The sequence below is a fragment of the Crassostrea angulata genome, chromosome 8 (genome assembly GCF_025612915.1).
Source record: "Crassostrea angulata isolate pt1a10 chromosome 8, ASM2561291v2, whole genome shotgun sequence".
NCBI classification, from domain to species: domain Eukaryota; kingdom Metazoa; phylum Mollusca; class Bivalvia; order Ostreida; family Ostreidae; genus Magallana; species Magallana angulata.
Genome location: NC_069118.1, coordinates 57,915,790 through 57,934,824, shown reverse-complemented (window position 1 = coordinate 57,934,824; position 19,035 = coordinate 57,915,790). Strand labels below are relative to the sequence as shown.

At 31.5% G+C, this 19,035-nt stretch overlaps 1 protein-coding gene, 1 long non-coding RNA gene and 1 pseudogene across 2 annotated transcripts; all 3 read right to left on the bottom strand.

Annotated features, from left to right (window-relative positions):
* Positions 1–2,002: 2,002 nt before the first annotated feature.
* Positions 2,003–5,468, bottom strand: LOC128159822 (uncharacterized). Its single transcript, XR_008240186.1, has 4 exons — positions 5,349–5,468; positions 3,134–3,213; positions 2,467–2,567; positions 2,003–2,246 (listed from the first exon to the last, which is right to left on the bottom strand). It is a non-coding gene; the product is annotated as an uncharacterized LOC128159822 (long non-coding RNA).
* A 3,581-nt stretch (positions 5,469–9,049) lies between these two features.
* On the bottom strand, positions 9,050–11,443 carry LOC128159798 (uncharacterized). Its single transcript, XM_052823000.1, has 3 exons — positions 11,202–11,443; positions 10,766–10,961; positions 9,050–10,578 (listed from the first exon to the last, which is right to left on the bottom strand). The coding sequence occupies exons 1-3, from the start codon at positions 11,325–11,327 to the stop codon at positions 9,527–9,529; spliced, it is 1,374 nt and encodes a 457-aa protein (XP_052678960.1). The 5' UTR covers positions 11,328–11,443; the 3' UTR covers positions 9,050–9,526.
* Positions 11,444–15,219: 3,776 nt separating this feature from the next.
* On the bottom strand, positions 15,220–17,337 carry LOC128159793 (uncharacterized; annotated as a pseudogene).
* Positions 17,338–19,035: the final 1,698 nt, after the last annotated feature.

Below are 19,035 nucleotides of genomic sequence, written 5' to 3'. Positions count from 1 at the left end.
GTTTTAGAGACGTTATTACCTCTGCATGTTAAGTTTAAGCTTATCGCTTTTATACAAAATTCCTTACAAAGAAAAGCATCGATATTCTATATACTTTTTGTCTTATTATATAGATATATTAAAAGGTTATATAAACTTACAATAGATAAAACTTCGATAAAAAAAGATGGTAGCCATGTTCAGTCGATCGTTGACAAATGCATCAATTTTACCTAAACAGTATGAATAGGAACACACTCATTTGACTTAACCTGGATGTGAATGTTTATGCATGAACTTAAATCAACGTTCTATAAAGCTTATGAATGCATCTCTTAACGGGTTGTCAGAACGCATGCTGAACGCATGCCAGAACGCATGTCAGAACGGGCGCTCAGAACGCATGCTGACTGACTTTTTCATACTAATTATAGACCATAATTAATCACCTAATAGTCTACGGACTTTCCTGTTGTTTTTCTCCATTACGACAAAGAGCACACGGCGGGTGTGACCGGTCAGCAGAGGATGCTCACTTCCCCATGGTACCTTAACTTACCTCTATCTGTTTTAGAGGTCCATGTTGCTCTGATTTGAATTTGTATTTAATTTCATGGATTTTTGAGATGGTTAACAGATTGTTATTGTCATTTTTTCATCTCTACTTTCCTATGTTTTATATGTCCATTTTTGATTGAAGACGGTGCTACCGTACTTGTATTCTAAACTACATTCTAGCATTGAAAGGATAACGATTTGAGTTAACACATTATATCCATACTATAATCTAAACAATTGGTGGAAGGTGAAAAGACATCTTATTGTTCGAGATCAAATAGTCTACGAGGTAACTTTAGTTTACTTTTATTATTGTTGTGTTTTTTTTATGCAGCATGTGTCTACTAACAATGAAAATGTGTTGTTCGTTCATGTTAATTTATTTTATATAATCGTATTTGCCAATTTATTTTAATGAAAGTTTTTGGGTTTTTTTAATATCTGTTACATGTACGAACATGTATTTATATAGAATTATATATGTCAAAGCATCGACTATGGTATGGACTTTGTTACATTTTTGCAAAGACAAAACTCGCCGTAGACTTCGTGTAATTAACACAATAGCACGACAAAACAAAGATAATTCCTACATTCTGAACAATATACTTTTGAACGTGTTCCTCTTGGTATGAAGTTACATACACATAAAATGTTATGACAACAAGATTTGTGTTAATTAAAATACCTCATGCTTATGATGCTTGTTTACATGAAATTTTTGTAATAAAAACCAATACTCGGTGTTTGATATCAAAGCAGTATCCATACTTTTATGTGGCAAACAAAGTCAAAACAAACAAAATATGAAGATTGTTCACTTTTTTAACGAAAAAAGACACTAATGATATCAATAAATTGTCTTTATTCTCAATTACTTATCATAGTATATGAGAGAGAGAGAGAGAGAGAAGAAGAAGAAACACATATCCAACGATGAACTAGTACATGTAAATTTTTAAAACATTGTTCAATCGAGTGCTGCTAAACTTTAAACAAAATGATACATGAATACCAAACTTCAAAATAAATTATGAAGATACTGGGCTGTTTGATTTCACATATCTTTAAAAGATAAAATAGAGAGCACATTGTTTAATAATGGCATTCTCAGTATGTTTTATCTGAGAACTATAAGTTAGGACCTAAAAAAGTTTAAGGAATAAGGAATCAATATCAAGTATTACAAGGTAATTAAATACCGTTATCAAATTAAACAAAGCTCAAAGGGCTTTATGATAGATTGAATCACGCCCGACCGTACTTGGTCATCTCATAATATTCAAAGAATGATTCCTTATTATTTAAAACAATTGTACTATCAAAGTTTAAATAATCAGGGTTAGGGTTAGGGTAAGGTTTAATTGAGGAAATGAATTTTACTATCTTTTACAAAATCGACTCATAGTGTTACATTTATCACAGGCAAAAACAGTGGTATTATAAGAGTAATTATTTCAAGAGATCCTTTTAATTCGTGTGAAATAATATTCTACGAGTCTGATATTATCGGTCTGATTATTGAGGACACGGTGTAGTAGGAGCAACCCATAGACAAGGTGACCTCGGTCAATAACTGTTGGATTGTCGTCGGGCGCAGTAGCCCTCGTCAAAATGACTGAGTTGTATTCACGCTCAGTGATCAGGCATTTGTCTCCAATGGGAGCAGGTTCTCCAAAGAAAGGCTGTTCCGGAATATTAACCTCGACCTTAAAAAAGGGTTTTACAAAATGTTTAAATATAAATCTTTAAAAATTCCAAATATTTGAGTTATTTTCTTGATCGACATTTATCCATTCATATTTTCAAATATTAAATCATATGTTTTTCACATTTTAGTTTGATACAAAATTGTCTCACGGATTTAAATTTATTGGAAATTAATAGTGAGAAATGTATACTATACATTCAAACGGTTGTATGTCTTACCTTGCAGGAGCAGTCATATTTCTTAAATCTATTCAGATTAGCTGTTGTTGGCTCATAATAAGTACCTAGCATCATTCTGTTTGGCGTACTGTACTTGCTTACTGAAAAAAAGGACATAAAAAAACCATGGAAAAAATTGAGGTTTTGTGTCTATTTCTTAGTGTGTTCCTTTTCATTTACTTAATTACGCTTTTTATTAAATACATATCTTTTTTAAAAAGAGTAAATGGTTTATAATTTCAAAATTTTTTTTGAGGTAATTACTACTATAGAGTACTTGCTGGTTAGGATATATTTTTTGTTTACTTTAAAAAAAACAAGTCCACACGAGTCTAACAATCCATATCCAAATACTGTCACTGTTTTTCCAGAGTAACCAATCTGTCCCTGAACATGTAGATAGATAGATAGATAGAGAGATAGAGAGATAGAGAGATAGATGGATAGATGGATAGATAGATAGATAGATAGATAGATAGATAGATACATAGATAGATAGATAGATAGATAGATAGATAGATAGATAGATAGATAGATAGAGAGATAGAGATAGATAGATAGATAGATAGATAGATAGATAGATAGATAGATAGATAGATAGATAGATAGATAGATAGATAGATAGATAGATAGATATTTTCAAAAAAGAGTCAACAAACAAACTTACTTTCAAATTTGACGTCACTCTAATTCGAACTATCGCTTCATCTCTTGTCACCATTACGTATTTAACAATTCCAACAAATACTACAAGATTCAATGATAAAGTAACATATTGCAATAAACACGTATTGTTGACATGTTTCCTTTTCTGCCATTTTTTTATCTTGCATATTTTTTATGGAAAAGTGGATTTTTATAATATATTTTTTCAACTTATTCCTAAAACTCAAAAATTAAAAATAAAAGAACTTATTAAAAATGATGGCAAAACGTCCATCTTTATTAAATCAATTATAACTTATTGATAAATAAGACTTTAATGAACAAAACAGAGTAAACGCTTTTGTTTAAACCGTATCACATCAATTTTTTGAGCAAGTTGTACATTCATTGGGCCTTATATATCAGAATACATCACCAAAAAATAGATTCATGGGCTATTTGGCAATTTTCACTAAATTCATGGACTTAAACTTTTATTGATAGTAAATATTATATAGAATAATATCTTGACAAAAGGATGTGGTAAAATAAATGATATGTTTGATGGATTGCTTCTCACGCTATAAGATCCAAAGCAAGTAGACCCAATAATCACATTTCCTTATAGGATAGTGCTTTAGTCTGTCAACAATGTTAGAATCTTTTAAACATTAGATACCAAATTGCCTCTGTCTCTAAAATTTAATTAGTTTAAGCTTAAAGCAATATGAGCTGCATTTTCATGTTGAAATATTTTTTTACGAAAATGTCATTTTCTACTAAAATGACAAAAGATATAATGTTTGTTTTTAATTTCTGTTAGCCATATTTCGTAGGAAATGCCGTTTAGAAGTATTATTGGAGCAAATTTAAATTGATTTATTGTCGTCCTGTACAAAATTTGATCCGCTATATATTCTTCAGAAGAGAAATCTTTCTTCTGTCAAAAGTCGTTGGTTTTTTCAAGTTTTATTTACCATAATAGTTTAAATTACATGCAGATTTATCATACTAGCAGGTTTTTGCAGCAAAATAAAATTCTAAAAAATACAGCTCATATAACTTTAAGAAAAACAGGAAAAAAGAGGGTCACCCACTTGTCATTCAAAACAACAACAATACACATTGATATTTCTGAATTAAGGGCTTGCTCATAATTAAAATTGGTGAATATTGTATTTGGGATTATAGTGATGCTTGCAGTTAACGATAGTCCAAACCTTTACTCATTTTCCTGCAATGCCTATCAAAGACATGTAATTGTTAATCGTACATTTATGTAGAGAAATGGATCGTTACGCTGTGAATATACTAATGATTTGATACACTTAATAAATACTCAAAGGTTAGGAATGATTTAACTTGTCGTTTAAATTCAATCCCCTTTAGCGAGCTTCAAATTGCTAGCTAAAAATACATGTAGGTCTTAAATCTATTGTTATAAAGCATGCCTTAGTTCCTGGTTAATCAGTGCTTTTTTTTAACCCGAGAATTTCCATTTTTCTGTATTTATAACTGAGGGATTTGTTTAGCTTTAATCATTTCTATTTCTTATTCAGTGGACACAACGCCGTTCTAATTGCTTATTTTTGACGTTGTTTCCATAAGAGAAGCATAGTAAAATCAACACTAGATGTATAAAAACATAATGTAAAAGTCAAACTGATATTGAAAAATCCGGATTGTGTCATACTGCGATACTCGTTCTACTTGAAGGTGTCTGTGCTGCTTTTGTGAGGTTTTTTATTTTTGACTTTATATGAATAATTTTGTTTTGAGAATGCATGTACATGCAGAATGAAAATGCGTCTATATATGTAATTATTCATATCCTTTTCACAAACTCTTTTTTAGAATGTGCCATCGTGTCCAAATAGGAGGTCAATAACTCAAACGAATAAAAAGTACGTTTATTTTATCAGCCAACAGTAATACCAAATTAAGTACCACAATTTAAATGTAAATTTCCAATATATTCAATTTTTTTCATAAAATAAAATATGCGCTAGAGTCAATGAAGTTATTTTAAATATATCAAAATATTCCCGTTTTGAACATAAAAAACTCAATTTGATTGATATATGTTTTATAATTCTTCTCATTTCAGGTTTCTCTTATCTATAAAAAAATTTTAAAGTTAAAACAAAAAAAAAGATACACCTCATTGCTGTATTTTCGATTTTACATCTTACAATGCATTACTTTTCAATAGTCGGTATAAAAAAGGGATCACTTACCAAACTGTGCATCGCAATACAACGATTGGTCACTCTGTATGAGGGGATCACATCCGTACACTGCATACAGAATACTGACTATCACTAACAGAGGTAGACAAATCTGCATTTTGTCCTAATACTTCCGATTCCAAATTAAGATTGAGGGAAAACAAGAACAGAACTTTTGATTTCCTTAAAATGCTTGACATGACACCAAGCGCTATTTTCTGAAAATAGTGTTCAAACGCGCAATATTTGTATGTTAATGAATGTTTCAATCTGTAGGCTGTTAAAAGGTCTAGGCGTATACATTGTATTATTTTTTGTTTAAATTACTGGTTAACTTTTGTTATTAGAAAAAAAAATGCTGCTTCAGGCATGGGAACGTTTCAGATATTGTGAAAATTCCTCATTAGTAATGCATTAATTAAGTTATTAATGTCATGCTTTGCGTAATGTTTTTAATAAATGAATGAATATATTACCTTGAAGTGCCTTATATTGATTGTCTAAGTATGCCAATTTGGGATTGTTACTTTAAAACTACAATGGCAAATCTTTATTTTAAACGATATATAATGTATACAACTCCAGAACATTTGCGATGTTTCTAGAAAATCTTGTTAAATCTTGTTCTTTTTAGGGACCATTCCAAAATACAGGTATACATTAAAAATCGTTTAGTACGAACACGGATATAGCGAATTCTCGGATATAGCGAAGTTTGTTCTAGTCCCCGGTAAAATGCTTAACAAATCTTTGCAAAATTTTACGTTTATAACGAATTCGGATATAACGAATTTACGGATATAGCGAACTGATTTTGAGTCCCATAGAGGTGAATAATAACGATTTAAAAAAAGTTTGCGCTACCAATTAACATAATAGTTTGAATGAATTATTTCCATATATTTTTTCAACTCAAAAATCCGTTTATTAAAGGTATCAAATTATAGCAAAAGATACAGTCTGGTGGGAAAAAAAACATGTATATAGCGAATTCGCTATAAATATTATTACGAATTCGTTATACGGATATAGCGAATTACGGATATAACAAAATAATTCCATTGGGCCCTGGGACTTCGCTTTAACCGAGTTTTACTGTATTTACAATAGGATAATATAAAAATTGTCATTTTCCACACGTAAAAGTAATTATTATTCAAAAAGTACTCAGTAGCGATTTTCCTCAAGTCTATTGTATGTGATAAGTACTATAATTTTCCACCTTGAATGTTAAAAAATATATTTCGTTAGGTTTTTAGTGTGGGTCATCTTAAAATATCAAAATACATTACATTTTTATTATCTATTTGGGGTATTACAAAAGATTAATAAACCATACTCATTAAAAAATTAAGAAGGTTAACCATGTGAATAACATTATTCTGTGTTACGTTCTCAAAAACGAGCATGTTTTACTTTTAACGTTATTTCATTTTTTTTAAACATATTCCTACAAAACCTCATTTTGTCATGACGTCATAAAAGCACTGACAAAACGAAGAACAAAAAAAATCGATTAAAAAAACCCAAAATTGTCCTTATAAATATCTAAATATGTTTATCTGCATTTTATTTGCTGTGTTTGATTTAATAATTGGTATCGAAACAATTTCATAAAATGTATAAATACACTGTGTTTACAAGAATGCACAACAACCAATGAAAACTAAAGAAGGCCTCTGTAATACTAGTACTGTTCTGTAGCGGCAATAACTTGCTATCAAAGTAGTCATAAAAATTATATTTAGTTTGTTAACAAAAACTGTGTTTTAATAACTTCCGATAAAACAAACGTTTTAAGCATTTACATATTCTTCAATTAATGTGAGCAAATAGAAAGAATGTTCGTTGGTTTTTTGTTTTGTTTTGTTTTTTATTTGTTTTTGTTTTTTGGGGGTTTTCTTTTTGGTTTTTTTTTTGTTTTGTTTTTTTTTTTTTGGGGGGGGGGGGGGGGGGTAGTGCCTTAAGATATATATTTCAGTACTCATATCAAAGCAACTTATGGTTTTTATTAGAAAAAATCTTATATACGTCTTTAAAATCAACAACACACGTGCTTGACGTGAAGCGGATGAAATAAAGACTGGATATGGAGGAAAGGTGTTTCCAGGCTTTTATATACATGATACACTAGCTGATTACAACAATGTTTACGAAATTGAAAGAAGTAAAGGCGCAATCTAACATTTTTTAACAATTAAGTTGTAACAATTAAATATCCGTTCAGCAAGAATTTCGACGGTCTTGTGTTCACAACAGACGAAGAGATGATTGCCTGTATTGTAAATTTTAGCAGTAGAAGTCGTTTCTTTGATCTTATTCAAAATCCGGAGTTTCTGAACACACTTGAATATACATAGTGGTAGTATCAGCTTATATCTGAATATATCAATAAACGAATCGAATTCTCTTTTTTTATGTAACAAAAGGATTGACAATACAATATATTTACGCTCTTTTACACACTTTATAGAGTTGCCAAAGGTACAATTAAATGTTAAAGACGGCCAATATTTTTTTAACGGGGGTTTTTGGGGGGCTTGCTTGAACTTTAAGTACAGCTATTTGTAAGAACCAGGCAGGGGGTGATTCATGACCAACTCAGATTTCTATGAAATTTTAATATGAAGTTTTATGGACCACCAGAACATCATTGGAGATGATGATTTTTTTGTTCAACCTTTGTTGCCATGGTAACGTGGCACCATGTAAATGTACCTGCAAACTCCAAACACATACTATTTTGAATTAATCTCTTACTTTAGGCAATTAAAAAAAAATTAAACAAAACTATACAAATTTTATTTTTGTTTTTGTAAATATGGCCCAATATATTCACTGTTAATCATAATAACAATATTATTCTACCTTTCCAACAAATGGTAAAAATAAGTTAAAGACATGTTGTTTTTTAAGAAATCCTCATTAAGGTTTTTCCTCAGAATTAATCATTTTCAAGGGCATAATACGTAAAAATGCCACATGTGCCAAAATTTTGAGCACAGAGGATAAAAAGTACACATCCCTTACAAAACACTTTTAGGATAAAATTCATGGGTTTTTAAATACATACTGTGTTACCATGGCGATGAAACTACATGAAAATTCAAATTTTACATATACACCTTGAACATTTAAAACTTTAGATAAAACCGATGGGTTTTTAAAAAGCATTTGGTTACCATGTCAATAAAATTTCCCAAAATATCGTTTTCATCAAAAAACCAAAAATTGTTACATTTTGTGGACATACTGCTAATAATAAATACAAGTTTAAAAAGAAATAGAGCATATAAGATAGAAAGTACACATCCTAAAAATGACAAAATACAGATAAAACTGGTGACTTATTAACTATCAAACTGTTACTATGGCAACGAAATATCCAAAAAATTGCCTTAAAAAATACAACTTAAATTTTTACTTTTTGGGAGCATATTTCAGTTAGCCGCACAAGTTTTAAAAATTTTGAGCATATACAAGTAGCAAGGAAAATACACATCTTAAACTTGAATTAAAGCATTTGGAATCTTAGTATTACTCTTTTACCTTAGCAACAAAAAATATCATCACAATCTGTATTTGAGTAAAATAAAATTTTGTCAAATATTTAAAAGATCAAACTGAGATATTAAACGAAACATTCATTAATTTCAAATATATAGAATTGAGAATGCCAATCCTCAGAATTCAAAATTAAGATAAATTGTAAATTCCTGTTACCATGGCAGCATAATGACTACAGAAAGAGTTGAAGCAGAAATGACTTTTCACGTGTATATCTATATATAAATCAAAGTAAAGTCCTGTGCTAATGTGTTTCAACAAGGAATATTTCAAAATCACAAAGAGTCTATTAGCTAGTAATTATGACTGTGAGCAAATTAAAGTTTAGCTTTTTTTCATTTTGAATTCTTTAAAATTGATAAAAATTAATACAAAAAAATAACCCACATGTATATTTCCTTTCTTTTGAAATCTACTTTTTGGATATCTATGCATTATCACAACTGTTATTGCCATGACAACCACAGAAGCTGAAAGAATACATATAAAAATACACCTAGGTTTTGCCACATATCATTTATGATTCCATGCATGTTAGATGTACATACAGACATTATCTAAACAAACCAACAATCATTGAAAGACAGCACCAATATTTCTACATGTACAAGTTTAAACAATCATATTGGACTGTCAAGTTCTAAGGTCATGGCATCTCTAATGCTGTCTCTTTCTTCTTCCTCATATATTGACTGCAGTATTTCTCGCAGATGGTCATCTTCTTCTGGTTCATCCTTGATATTCCTGGCTTTTGCATTCAGAGAAAGTCTTGAAAAAAAGGAGTTAATCTGAGAAGGCTGCAGCCATTCATCGGGATTGAAAAACTTCTCTCCAGTGCTGTTTCGCAATGATTTCATACGTTGAGATACTTCAACAGGAATTGCTTTCCTTCCTGATTCTTCGCCCTCTTGAAAAACTCTATGGAGAAAATCTTTCACTTTGGAAGAGAAGCGTGCAAATTTCCTTGTTTTTTTCAGTGCCCATCCTTGTTGAAGCTTCTCTACTGATGAATTCTTTACAAGGGTATGGTGATCTCTGCCTATTTGCACCAGCTGTTTAGAAATGAGCAAATTGGAATTACACAACTCGGACCAATGATGTCGTAGAGCATCATAAGTTGATGTTTTCTCTTGAACATGTCTATCCAGAAGAATATGCTCTTGAAGTATTTGATATGAGGAAAACTGCTGATTACAGCCCGATTCGGAACAGTGGAAAATGCTGGTTGGTGTAACTGAACAGTTTTTTATGTGAGAGATCACACCATAGTTTTTTGATGGTTCTTCAAAGTCAGACAGTATGATGAGTCCTGTGTCAAGCTGCTCACTTTTCAAGACATCTTCTCTTTTTATCTTGATACCAATACCAATACTAAAACTGTGCCAGGCAATGATATCATCTCCTTCAAAGGCAAGATTATTAATGTTGGTGATTCCCTTGATGCAATGACTAGTCATTGTCTGGTTTTTCCTGTCAACTTCCACAACTGCACATTGACATCCTGCTACACCACTTCCATCCATTATTGCCTTCTTCATGTCAAATGGAGTTGTTACATTTTCTCCAGATGAAACAAACATCCTTAATTTGGATCGCATATGGGCAATTTTGGCATCGCAATAACTTTTTCCTGCCTGAGGTTCACTGAAGTCATAGCGTACAATGCTGATACCTGAAAAAAAGTTATTAAAACCTTATAAACACTACTTTCATCATTGGCACAAATTCTGCCAAAAAAATCTATGATGCAATCATAAACCAATGTTTGTTTAAATTATAACAACAAAAAATATCATGGTTTCCTTTTATACCCAAATATAACAATAAAGAAAAATCATTTCAGGCAATTGAAATCTCACCTGTTCTTTCACTAATTCCATGCATGCTCAGCCACAGGCACCCACAGTGATAGCAACCTGCATTGTCACTTCGTAAAAAAACTTCTTCAATTCCAGGCATTTGTACTCTTATACTCTTTAGGATGTGCTCGATGGCTGATGCAACAGCAAACCAATCTTGCCTCACTGCTCCAAAAATGTGATTGAATGTCTTGTGCTATAAATGCAAAGTTGGATTTATCATTTTCATACCTATACATGCATAATCAATATGCTGTATACTACTACAGATTGTTTTCTCTCTATCAAATTAAAAGACAATCTAATTCCATCTTATTCAAATGCGTCCAATTAGTCAATGTCTTATGTATATCTTGTGTATATAGAGTTTTCAATCTTTATATCATTGATATATTAAAAATGTGTGACATTGTCTGAATAATATCTTGAAAGGTACCTTCAAAGATCCATCTTCTGCTCTAAATATAGCAACAGAAACATGCCAGCTCATGCCTTTTTGTCCAAAAAAATCTGACTGCTTTTCTCTATAAAGTGCAGGAAGGAACTTCATTGCCCAGTCCATAATAATCAGAAGTTGGTGTGGCTGCAGCTCTTCTAATGCTCTATATCTACCCTCTTCTTGGTTCTGAGTCCTTAGTATGTGGGCTTTCCAATCTGATATTTTCTCAAGAGCTTTCTCTGCTGTTTATGCTAACTCTTCTGCTACGTCAGATGCTGTGAACAAAAAATGGGAATGTTAAAATACATGTTAAATGAAGTGCTTTGTTGCGAATATAAAATAGCTAAGCTCTAATTCTAAAAAATTGTTAAAAAAATTGAAATATTGCTCTGCCAAAAAAAATTACTCACTTCTGATATTTTGGATTTCATTAAACAAGGCACTGTTTATTTCATTGATGATGTTGCATTTTCCACAAATTTCTTCATGGGAATGATCACATTCTTCCTGCAACAGCACATTGGTTGGGTGACTCAAAGCAAACTTCAAACAATGATCTTGGCATCCACTAGATAGTCCCACGCTAAATTTATATTCTGACTTGAGGTACATCTTTAGGGATTTTAAGGCAGTGGTGAGATTGGCAACTGTATTTGTTTCAGATACTAATCCTTTTAATTGGTCACACATTTTTATTAGGTCATCTACAGCTGCAGCACCATCAGTGGCAATGTTGTCTAGACCTGTTAGGTTGGTTCTCTTACTTGCAGAGCATGTAGACAGAATTTTGTAGAGAGTAGAATCTGACAAAGGAACAAAACCTGTTTCAGAGCAGTATGAACTGTACATTTGTAGGAGAGAGGAGTGGCATGTTGTTCTCACTACTTGGGGTATGGTGACAGTCTGTCCATTGTCACAATGCAAATCTTTTGTTCCATATGAACAAATTTGATGAAAGTAAAGTTTTATCATTTAACTATAAAGTTATACGTTAACAAGTACAATCAGTAATGAATGTTTCGGGCAACTTGTTAGATTATGTTTATAATTATACTTCCCTATGTAACTTTAAATCCAATTGTGTTTCCTGTAATTCTGACAACGGGTTTATTTTAACTACAATGACAATTTTCCTATTCTCGTCAAAATTTTCACACGTGAAAATTCAAATTGTCACTTTTCGCAAAAATAACTACGTTTGGAGCTCTCACGCAAACACTATTTTCATATAAGATACAAACACGACTTAGTAATATGGATATTAATCTGTGTGATCGTTTTAAGCCCTTGAGGGTCACATTTTGTTGGTAGCCTAAATACCAAGTACCGGGTTCATGAGGACATAATTTCATTGGTAGCAAGTTATATTGCGTAAATAGATATTAAACAAATGCTAATATACAGGTTCGTAGGGATGTACATTCGAAGGTAGCGGTTAGCTTTAAAAGTACAAGGTGAAACTACAAGAGTGTCTTATTACTGTTCGAAATCTTATTATGTCTCCATTCAAAACCAAAATTGAAAGTATAACAATTTACATTCAGTAATAAAGAGCAACATATCAAATCATGTACATGTTTCTACTTCAATATGTTACTTTAAACCCAGATCTTGTCTTGAATTATCACTGTCATGTCAAAGTGCATTATATCTACAAATTTGGAGATTTTTGTCATTTTCGGTGCAAGATATCGACTCTAATTGCTGTTATCAATTAATCCCAAAATATATACATGTACCATTATGTGTGAATCATTTTAATGTCTAGAACTTGCACGTGGGTAATTATTTCAATAAAATTAAACCTTAATAAAGCTACCAGATGGTTAAAATCAGTAGGTGTTGTAAAATATATAATAATAAAAAAATAAGCCAACGGTCACCAAAAGAATAAGCCACTGACTACCAAAAGAATAGTCAATGACAATGAAAAGTTTTAAATAGCAGAACTTGATATATATATATATATATATATATATATATATATATATATATATATATATATATATATATATATATATATATATATATATATATATATGTCATAAAAAACCGAACTTTTAAAACAGGGTCAACAATCGTTAAACGCACTTTGAGATTTGAATATAATCAAAGGTAAAAATTTTGTAAGTCAACAAAGCCATATATAACACTTTAAAACATTTTTTAGTGTTCGCAACCGTTCAGTTATTATGTTTTTAAAAACAAATATTTACATTGCATTTATGATATATCCGTTACATTTATCAAATTACATATTTTAAACTCATGAGATTTAGAACAACTAGTATTCGATTTAAACTTTGTCATTTTTTTAATACACTTTGTTTCGATATTTTTCTTCATGGCAGTTGTGTTTTTATATTTTTGAAATTCCAAATGATATCATGAACAAAGTATATTTTTTGCAAAATGACACAAAGGAAGAATTAACACCTTCGACTTAAGTAAATTCTTCGGGTTTTTTTCAAACACACGTTATAAATCAATTGCATTCATAAAACACGATAGAATAAAAAAAATACCCTTAAAACAATTTGTTCATCTTAAATATTGTAATTCATTCAATTATCTAACCTTTAAAATGCTATTTTATGATCTGTTTAACAACTCGAATATAATCAAGGACAAAGTTTATTAAAACGTACTCGAATTTTGAGCCTGAATAATATAAAAATTCTATATGTATTTGCAGCTTTAAAAAAAATAACCTTAGTTTATCAATGATATAGCCTTTCCCCAAACAGATGTTTTACGGCAAAAGTAGTCAAGATGAGACAAGTTTTTAGCTTTAAAAGCCTATATTATACAAAAAAGACCATCTGCGAGAAAATAAAGTATTAAGTAAGGACTCGTTGAATCAAAAATCGTAAGTTGTAGGCTTAATTTAGTCGATGCAATAAGATGGATCAAAACTTAAATGAAGCTTATTAGGATTTCAAATTGTTTCAAGTAATCTCACTGGTTTAAATCCATTGTCTTTTAATAATTAGCAATTATAAATTGTCAAAGAGTCATATGACTTATCAATAATTTAGAATTGTTAATTTGTAAAAGACACAATGACAATACAGCACAGCGCGTTCACAGAGGTTTCATTGCGCGTTATCAACAAAAATCAGTCGTAGAATTTCTCAAAAACTGTAATAGCATCAAACTGATTAGATTTTTTAAAATTATTTCGTAGGGTTTTTTTTAATGAAACTCTTCATTTGGATAAAAGTTGTATAATGAAGTATATTGAATGATAAAAACTGTATGAATGAAACTGTCACCGTTTTCTGATATGTAGGCTAATTTCATGTTTACACCCAAGCCTTCGCCTAGACGTAAAGTAGACGTAAAATGTAAAATTACCTCACTATAGTGTAGCATAAAGACGCATCCTATTATCGAACCTGTTACACATGTATCAAGTTGAAACATTCACAATAGTCAAACATTTACGGTTAGACTCGGCTTACAACATTTGATGAAACAAACATCAGATGATATGCAAGACCGAGAATTAATTTACTAAGCGTCTGCTTCTTAGGGTACATTGAGAGTCCTTGCATGATATGTTTTGGTCAGTAAAAAATATTTTTAGATGATTTATTTACATTTAATTGCCTTATATCTATAAAACTGAAACAATGATCCATAATAGATCTAAACAAGTATTACTTGTGAAGTGAATTTTAAAAACCTTATTGTATCATATTTTTTCAAATGAAAATACATATTACATTTATAGTGATTTATTGAGAAATATGCAAAATTTTAATCATCAGAATCTTTTCTGGTACTCTTTCTCTCTTATGATTATGATTTAACGCATTGTTTCATTTTTATGTACATATTGCATGTATGTTCCGATATTTTGCGGTGTATTTACCGGAGGACACATTCCATCAAACAACTTTTTTTTGGTGGTGAATAATTTTATTTGCTCAACAATTATGGTTCATCTATTTTAAGAACACTATTCAAAACGTTTCACAATAGATCAGAATAAATGGCATTGCAACAGATCAATATATAATATATCATACAGCAGACTGCATTATTTTTACAGTATAGACAGAGAGTTTGTTTACATATAATATTGAATTTTCTTTATTTGACCTTCCTTTTCTGCCACAAAGAGGTTATCGTTCGTGTCCACACACAAACCCCACGGACTGTGTAAATCACAGTTGTCAATAAAGCGGAGGAACTTTCCGTCTTGTCCTATGATGTGAATACAGTTGTTTTTATCATCGGCTATCAGGATCCGACTCTGGCTGTCTGTTGTGATCCCGTACGGATAAAGCGACCCCTTTGTCTTAGTTGCAGGACCAGTGTAGGTAAACCGGTGTTTTCCGGCCTGATTAACCACCACTACTGCTCCGGCGTACCAGTCGGACACACATATATCGTGGTTTTTATTCTCGTTGATGTATCTAATGTAACGGCCGGATGAAAAGAGAGGTTGTCCATTGTCGGCTATCTCAATACAATTCAGCAGAATTGAACCAGAGTAACGCACAATTCTTGTATGTTTATAGTCGTCACTGTCCATGGCAACTAGAAGATCGCAGGAGGATGTGCTAGTGACACCACAGGGCCTCCATCCTCTTAATCGTATTAGTTTTTGTATGTGTGAATTTTTCACTATATTTACGGTTCTTTTATCTACATCAGTATACAGCAGATCGCCATTTCTCGTGACTGTTACATTTTCTGGATTATTTCCGGACTTGGTATGGATTGCCTTTACTAGTTCTCCCTTGAGATTGTAAAGTCTCATCATATTATCCTGACCACATGCCCATACTTCTTCCTGGTTCAGACAGGCCACACTGTGTAATTTTTTACTTTCTCCGAACTCGGTTTTGGTGACTGAGATCACTTTTGGTTTATCAATTAGCAGTCTATCTGGTTCTTCTGTTTTAATAACTAACTCTGACATGAAGCCAAACTGCTGATAAATTTGTTCTCTAGATCTGTTAATTGTTTGTGGAGTAAAACTTGGTAGGGAAACTGAAGTTTGAGGAGGCAATTTTCTAAATTCAGCATTCATGGATTTGTACGCAGATACCTGGCTGAAATCATTTGTGTTCAGTAATTTCTTTAAGTCAGCAACGGTCTGAGTGATTTCAGAAACCTTTCGAGTAATTTCGTTTTCCTGTTCATTTAAGAAAGTAATATATTTCAAATCCATTTCTTCAAGATCAAATTTTAAATTTGCAATAATGGTATCTATCTCCATATGCAATTGTTTTCCATGTTTGTCAAAAGCTTCCGTCAGTTTCTTTGAGTTGTCATTGAGATCAGCCATCTTGATCGGGAAGGAAGATGCAATTTCTTGATATTTCGGATAAATAACATTTTCCAATTCATGTAAATCTTGTTGTAAAATCTGTGTATGCCTTTCAAGTGCATTCGTCAAGTCAACAAACTTATGACACTGATGCTCTTCAGATGAAGCACACAGCACACAAATGGGATTGTCACACTGTTCACAGTAAAGTTCACACGATTTAGGGGAATGTGTTGTAAAGGTTGGTTGGATAGATGTTCCCCCACGCAGCCTTTACATAGATGTATGTGACAAATGTCACAGTACATAGGAGGGGCTGGTGTTTTGCATAAACGACACCGTAAAACATCTTGGGCACAATGACGATGGTCCATGGTTGCTTATCTTTTCAATCTGAAATCAGGAAAAAAATATTATCACTGATGTCAACTAGCAAACAATGCATAGAGAATTTAAATAAAGACATTACGATGTAACAATTAAACAACATTGAAATTATTATAAGACAGCAACACAACTTGCAATTAATATATTTATTTTATTTGACGGTAATTTGACTTTATGATATCACTATGTGTATGCAAATTAATCTAAAACGGAAAACCTAATACACAAGTGTCACTCTAGCTATATAGTACCTTACATTTTCCACGCAAAAGCCATTTTATTTAGTCTAACTTTAAGGCACAACACTGAAAAATCCATGGCTGATACACCAAACGTTCCTTCTTAGAATTCATGATTGCTTTTACTAATCACTCGTCCAGAAACTATTAAAACGAGACACAAACTCACAGCAAAGCTTTTACAACATAACGATCTCGTATATATCACGTTCTTAATTAAGTATCATAGAGCACACTGTTCTATCAGAACAGTAAATCGTTGGTTTTAATAGGGAAACTGGCAACAGACCTTTCCTGTTTACGTCAAGTTACGGAAACTGACAAGACCATTCTAGTAGCGACAGCGATAATAAAATATTGGTTGTTTGTAGTATGCTATACAATAAATGAATTATTTAAAATGTAGCAGGAAGAAACAAATTCATCAGGAAAAGTGCAGCAATAGGTTAATAACACACTTTAAACGCAGAAAAACCAACAAAACGTTTAAGATATTATAAATAATTTTCATAATTTTCATGTGTGAACTAATTATCCGCCTGTCTTTTTATTAACATTTTTTGGTAGTGAAACATACGTTCTTATTCAAAACCGATCCCTAGTCATTAACTGTAATGAACTAGTGAATTGAAGCATAGGGGGCCAAAAAAGTAGAATTTTTATTCATTAAAAGCCCATTACATGTACGTTTCCTTTGCTGTTTCATATTCGCGAAATATTGTATGACAAATTCATGAAATATTTACCAATGTAACATCATGATTGTTTGGGATCAATTTTATTCAGTGATTCAAAGGATATTGTTGGTATGTTTTTGTTTGGTTTTTTTTTATATCTTGTTATTTATAAAATAAATTTACATGTCTTTGTCTACAAAAAAGGTGGCATATGTAAGAGAACTGAGATATGAATTTGCATTAACTCTGAGTTTTAGAGACGTTATTACCTCTGCATGTTAAGTTTAAGCTTATCGCTTTTATACAAAATTCCTTACAAAGAAAAGCATCGATATTCTATGTAACAACTTTTTGTCTTATTATATAGATATATTAAAAGGTTATATAAACTTACAATAGATAAAACTTCGATAAAAAATGATGGTAGCCATGTTCAGTCGATCGTTGACAAATGCATCAATTTTACCTAAACAGTATGAATAGGAACACACTCAATTGACTTAACCTGGATGTGAATGTTTATGCATGAACTTAAATCAACGTTCTATAAAGCTTATGAATGCATCTCTTAACGGGTTGTCAGAACGCATGCTGAACGCATGCCAGAACGCATGTCAGAACGGGCGCTCAGAACGCATGCTGACTGACTTTTTCATACTAATTATAGACCATAATTAATCACCTAATAGTCTACGGACTTTCCTGTTGTTTTTCTCCATTACGACAAAGAGCACACGGCGGGTGTGACCGGTCAGCAGAGGATGCTCACTCCCCCATGGTACCTTATCTTACCTCTATCTGTTTTAGAGGTCCATGTTGCTCTGCTTTGAATTTGTATTTAATTTCATGGATTTTTGCGATGGTTAACAGATTGTTACTGTCATTTTTTCATCTCTACTTTCCTATGTTTTATATGTCCATTTTTGATTGCAGACGGTGCTACTGTACTTGTTTTATTCTAAACTACATTCTAGCATTGAAAGGATAACGATTTGAGTTAACACATTATATCCATACTATAATCTAAACAATTGGTGGAAGGTGAAAAGACATCTTATTGTTCGAGATCAAATAGTCTACAAGGTAACTTTAGTTTACTTTTATTATTGTTGTTTTTTTTATGCAGCATGTGTCTACTAACAATGAAAATGTGTTGTTCGTTCATGTTAATTTATTTTATATAATCGTATTTGCCAATTTATTTCAATGAAAGTTTTTGGGGTTTTTTAATATCTGTTACATGT

What these genes read in the sequence shown, in the direction of transcription:
- LOC128159798 (XM_052823000.1), bottom strand. Translation starts at nt 11,327, where the DNA reads ATGGACTGGGCAATGAAGTTCCTTCCTGCACTTTATAGAGAAAAGCAG. An exon ending in CAGAAGATGGATCTTTGAAG is followed by an intron (nt 10,962 to 11,201) that starts GTACCTTTCAAG and finishes TTGCATTTATAG; the next exon opens with CACAAGACATTCAATCACAT. An exon ending in TGGAATTAGTGAAAGAACAG is followed by an intron (nt 10,579 to 10,765) that starts GTGAGATTTCAA and finishes ACTTTTTTTCAG; the next exon opens with GTATCAGCATTGTACGCTAT.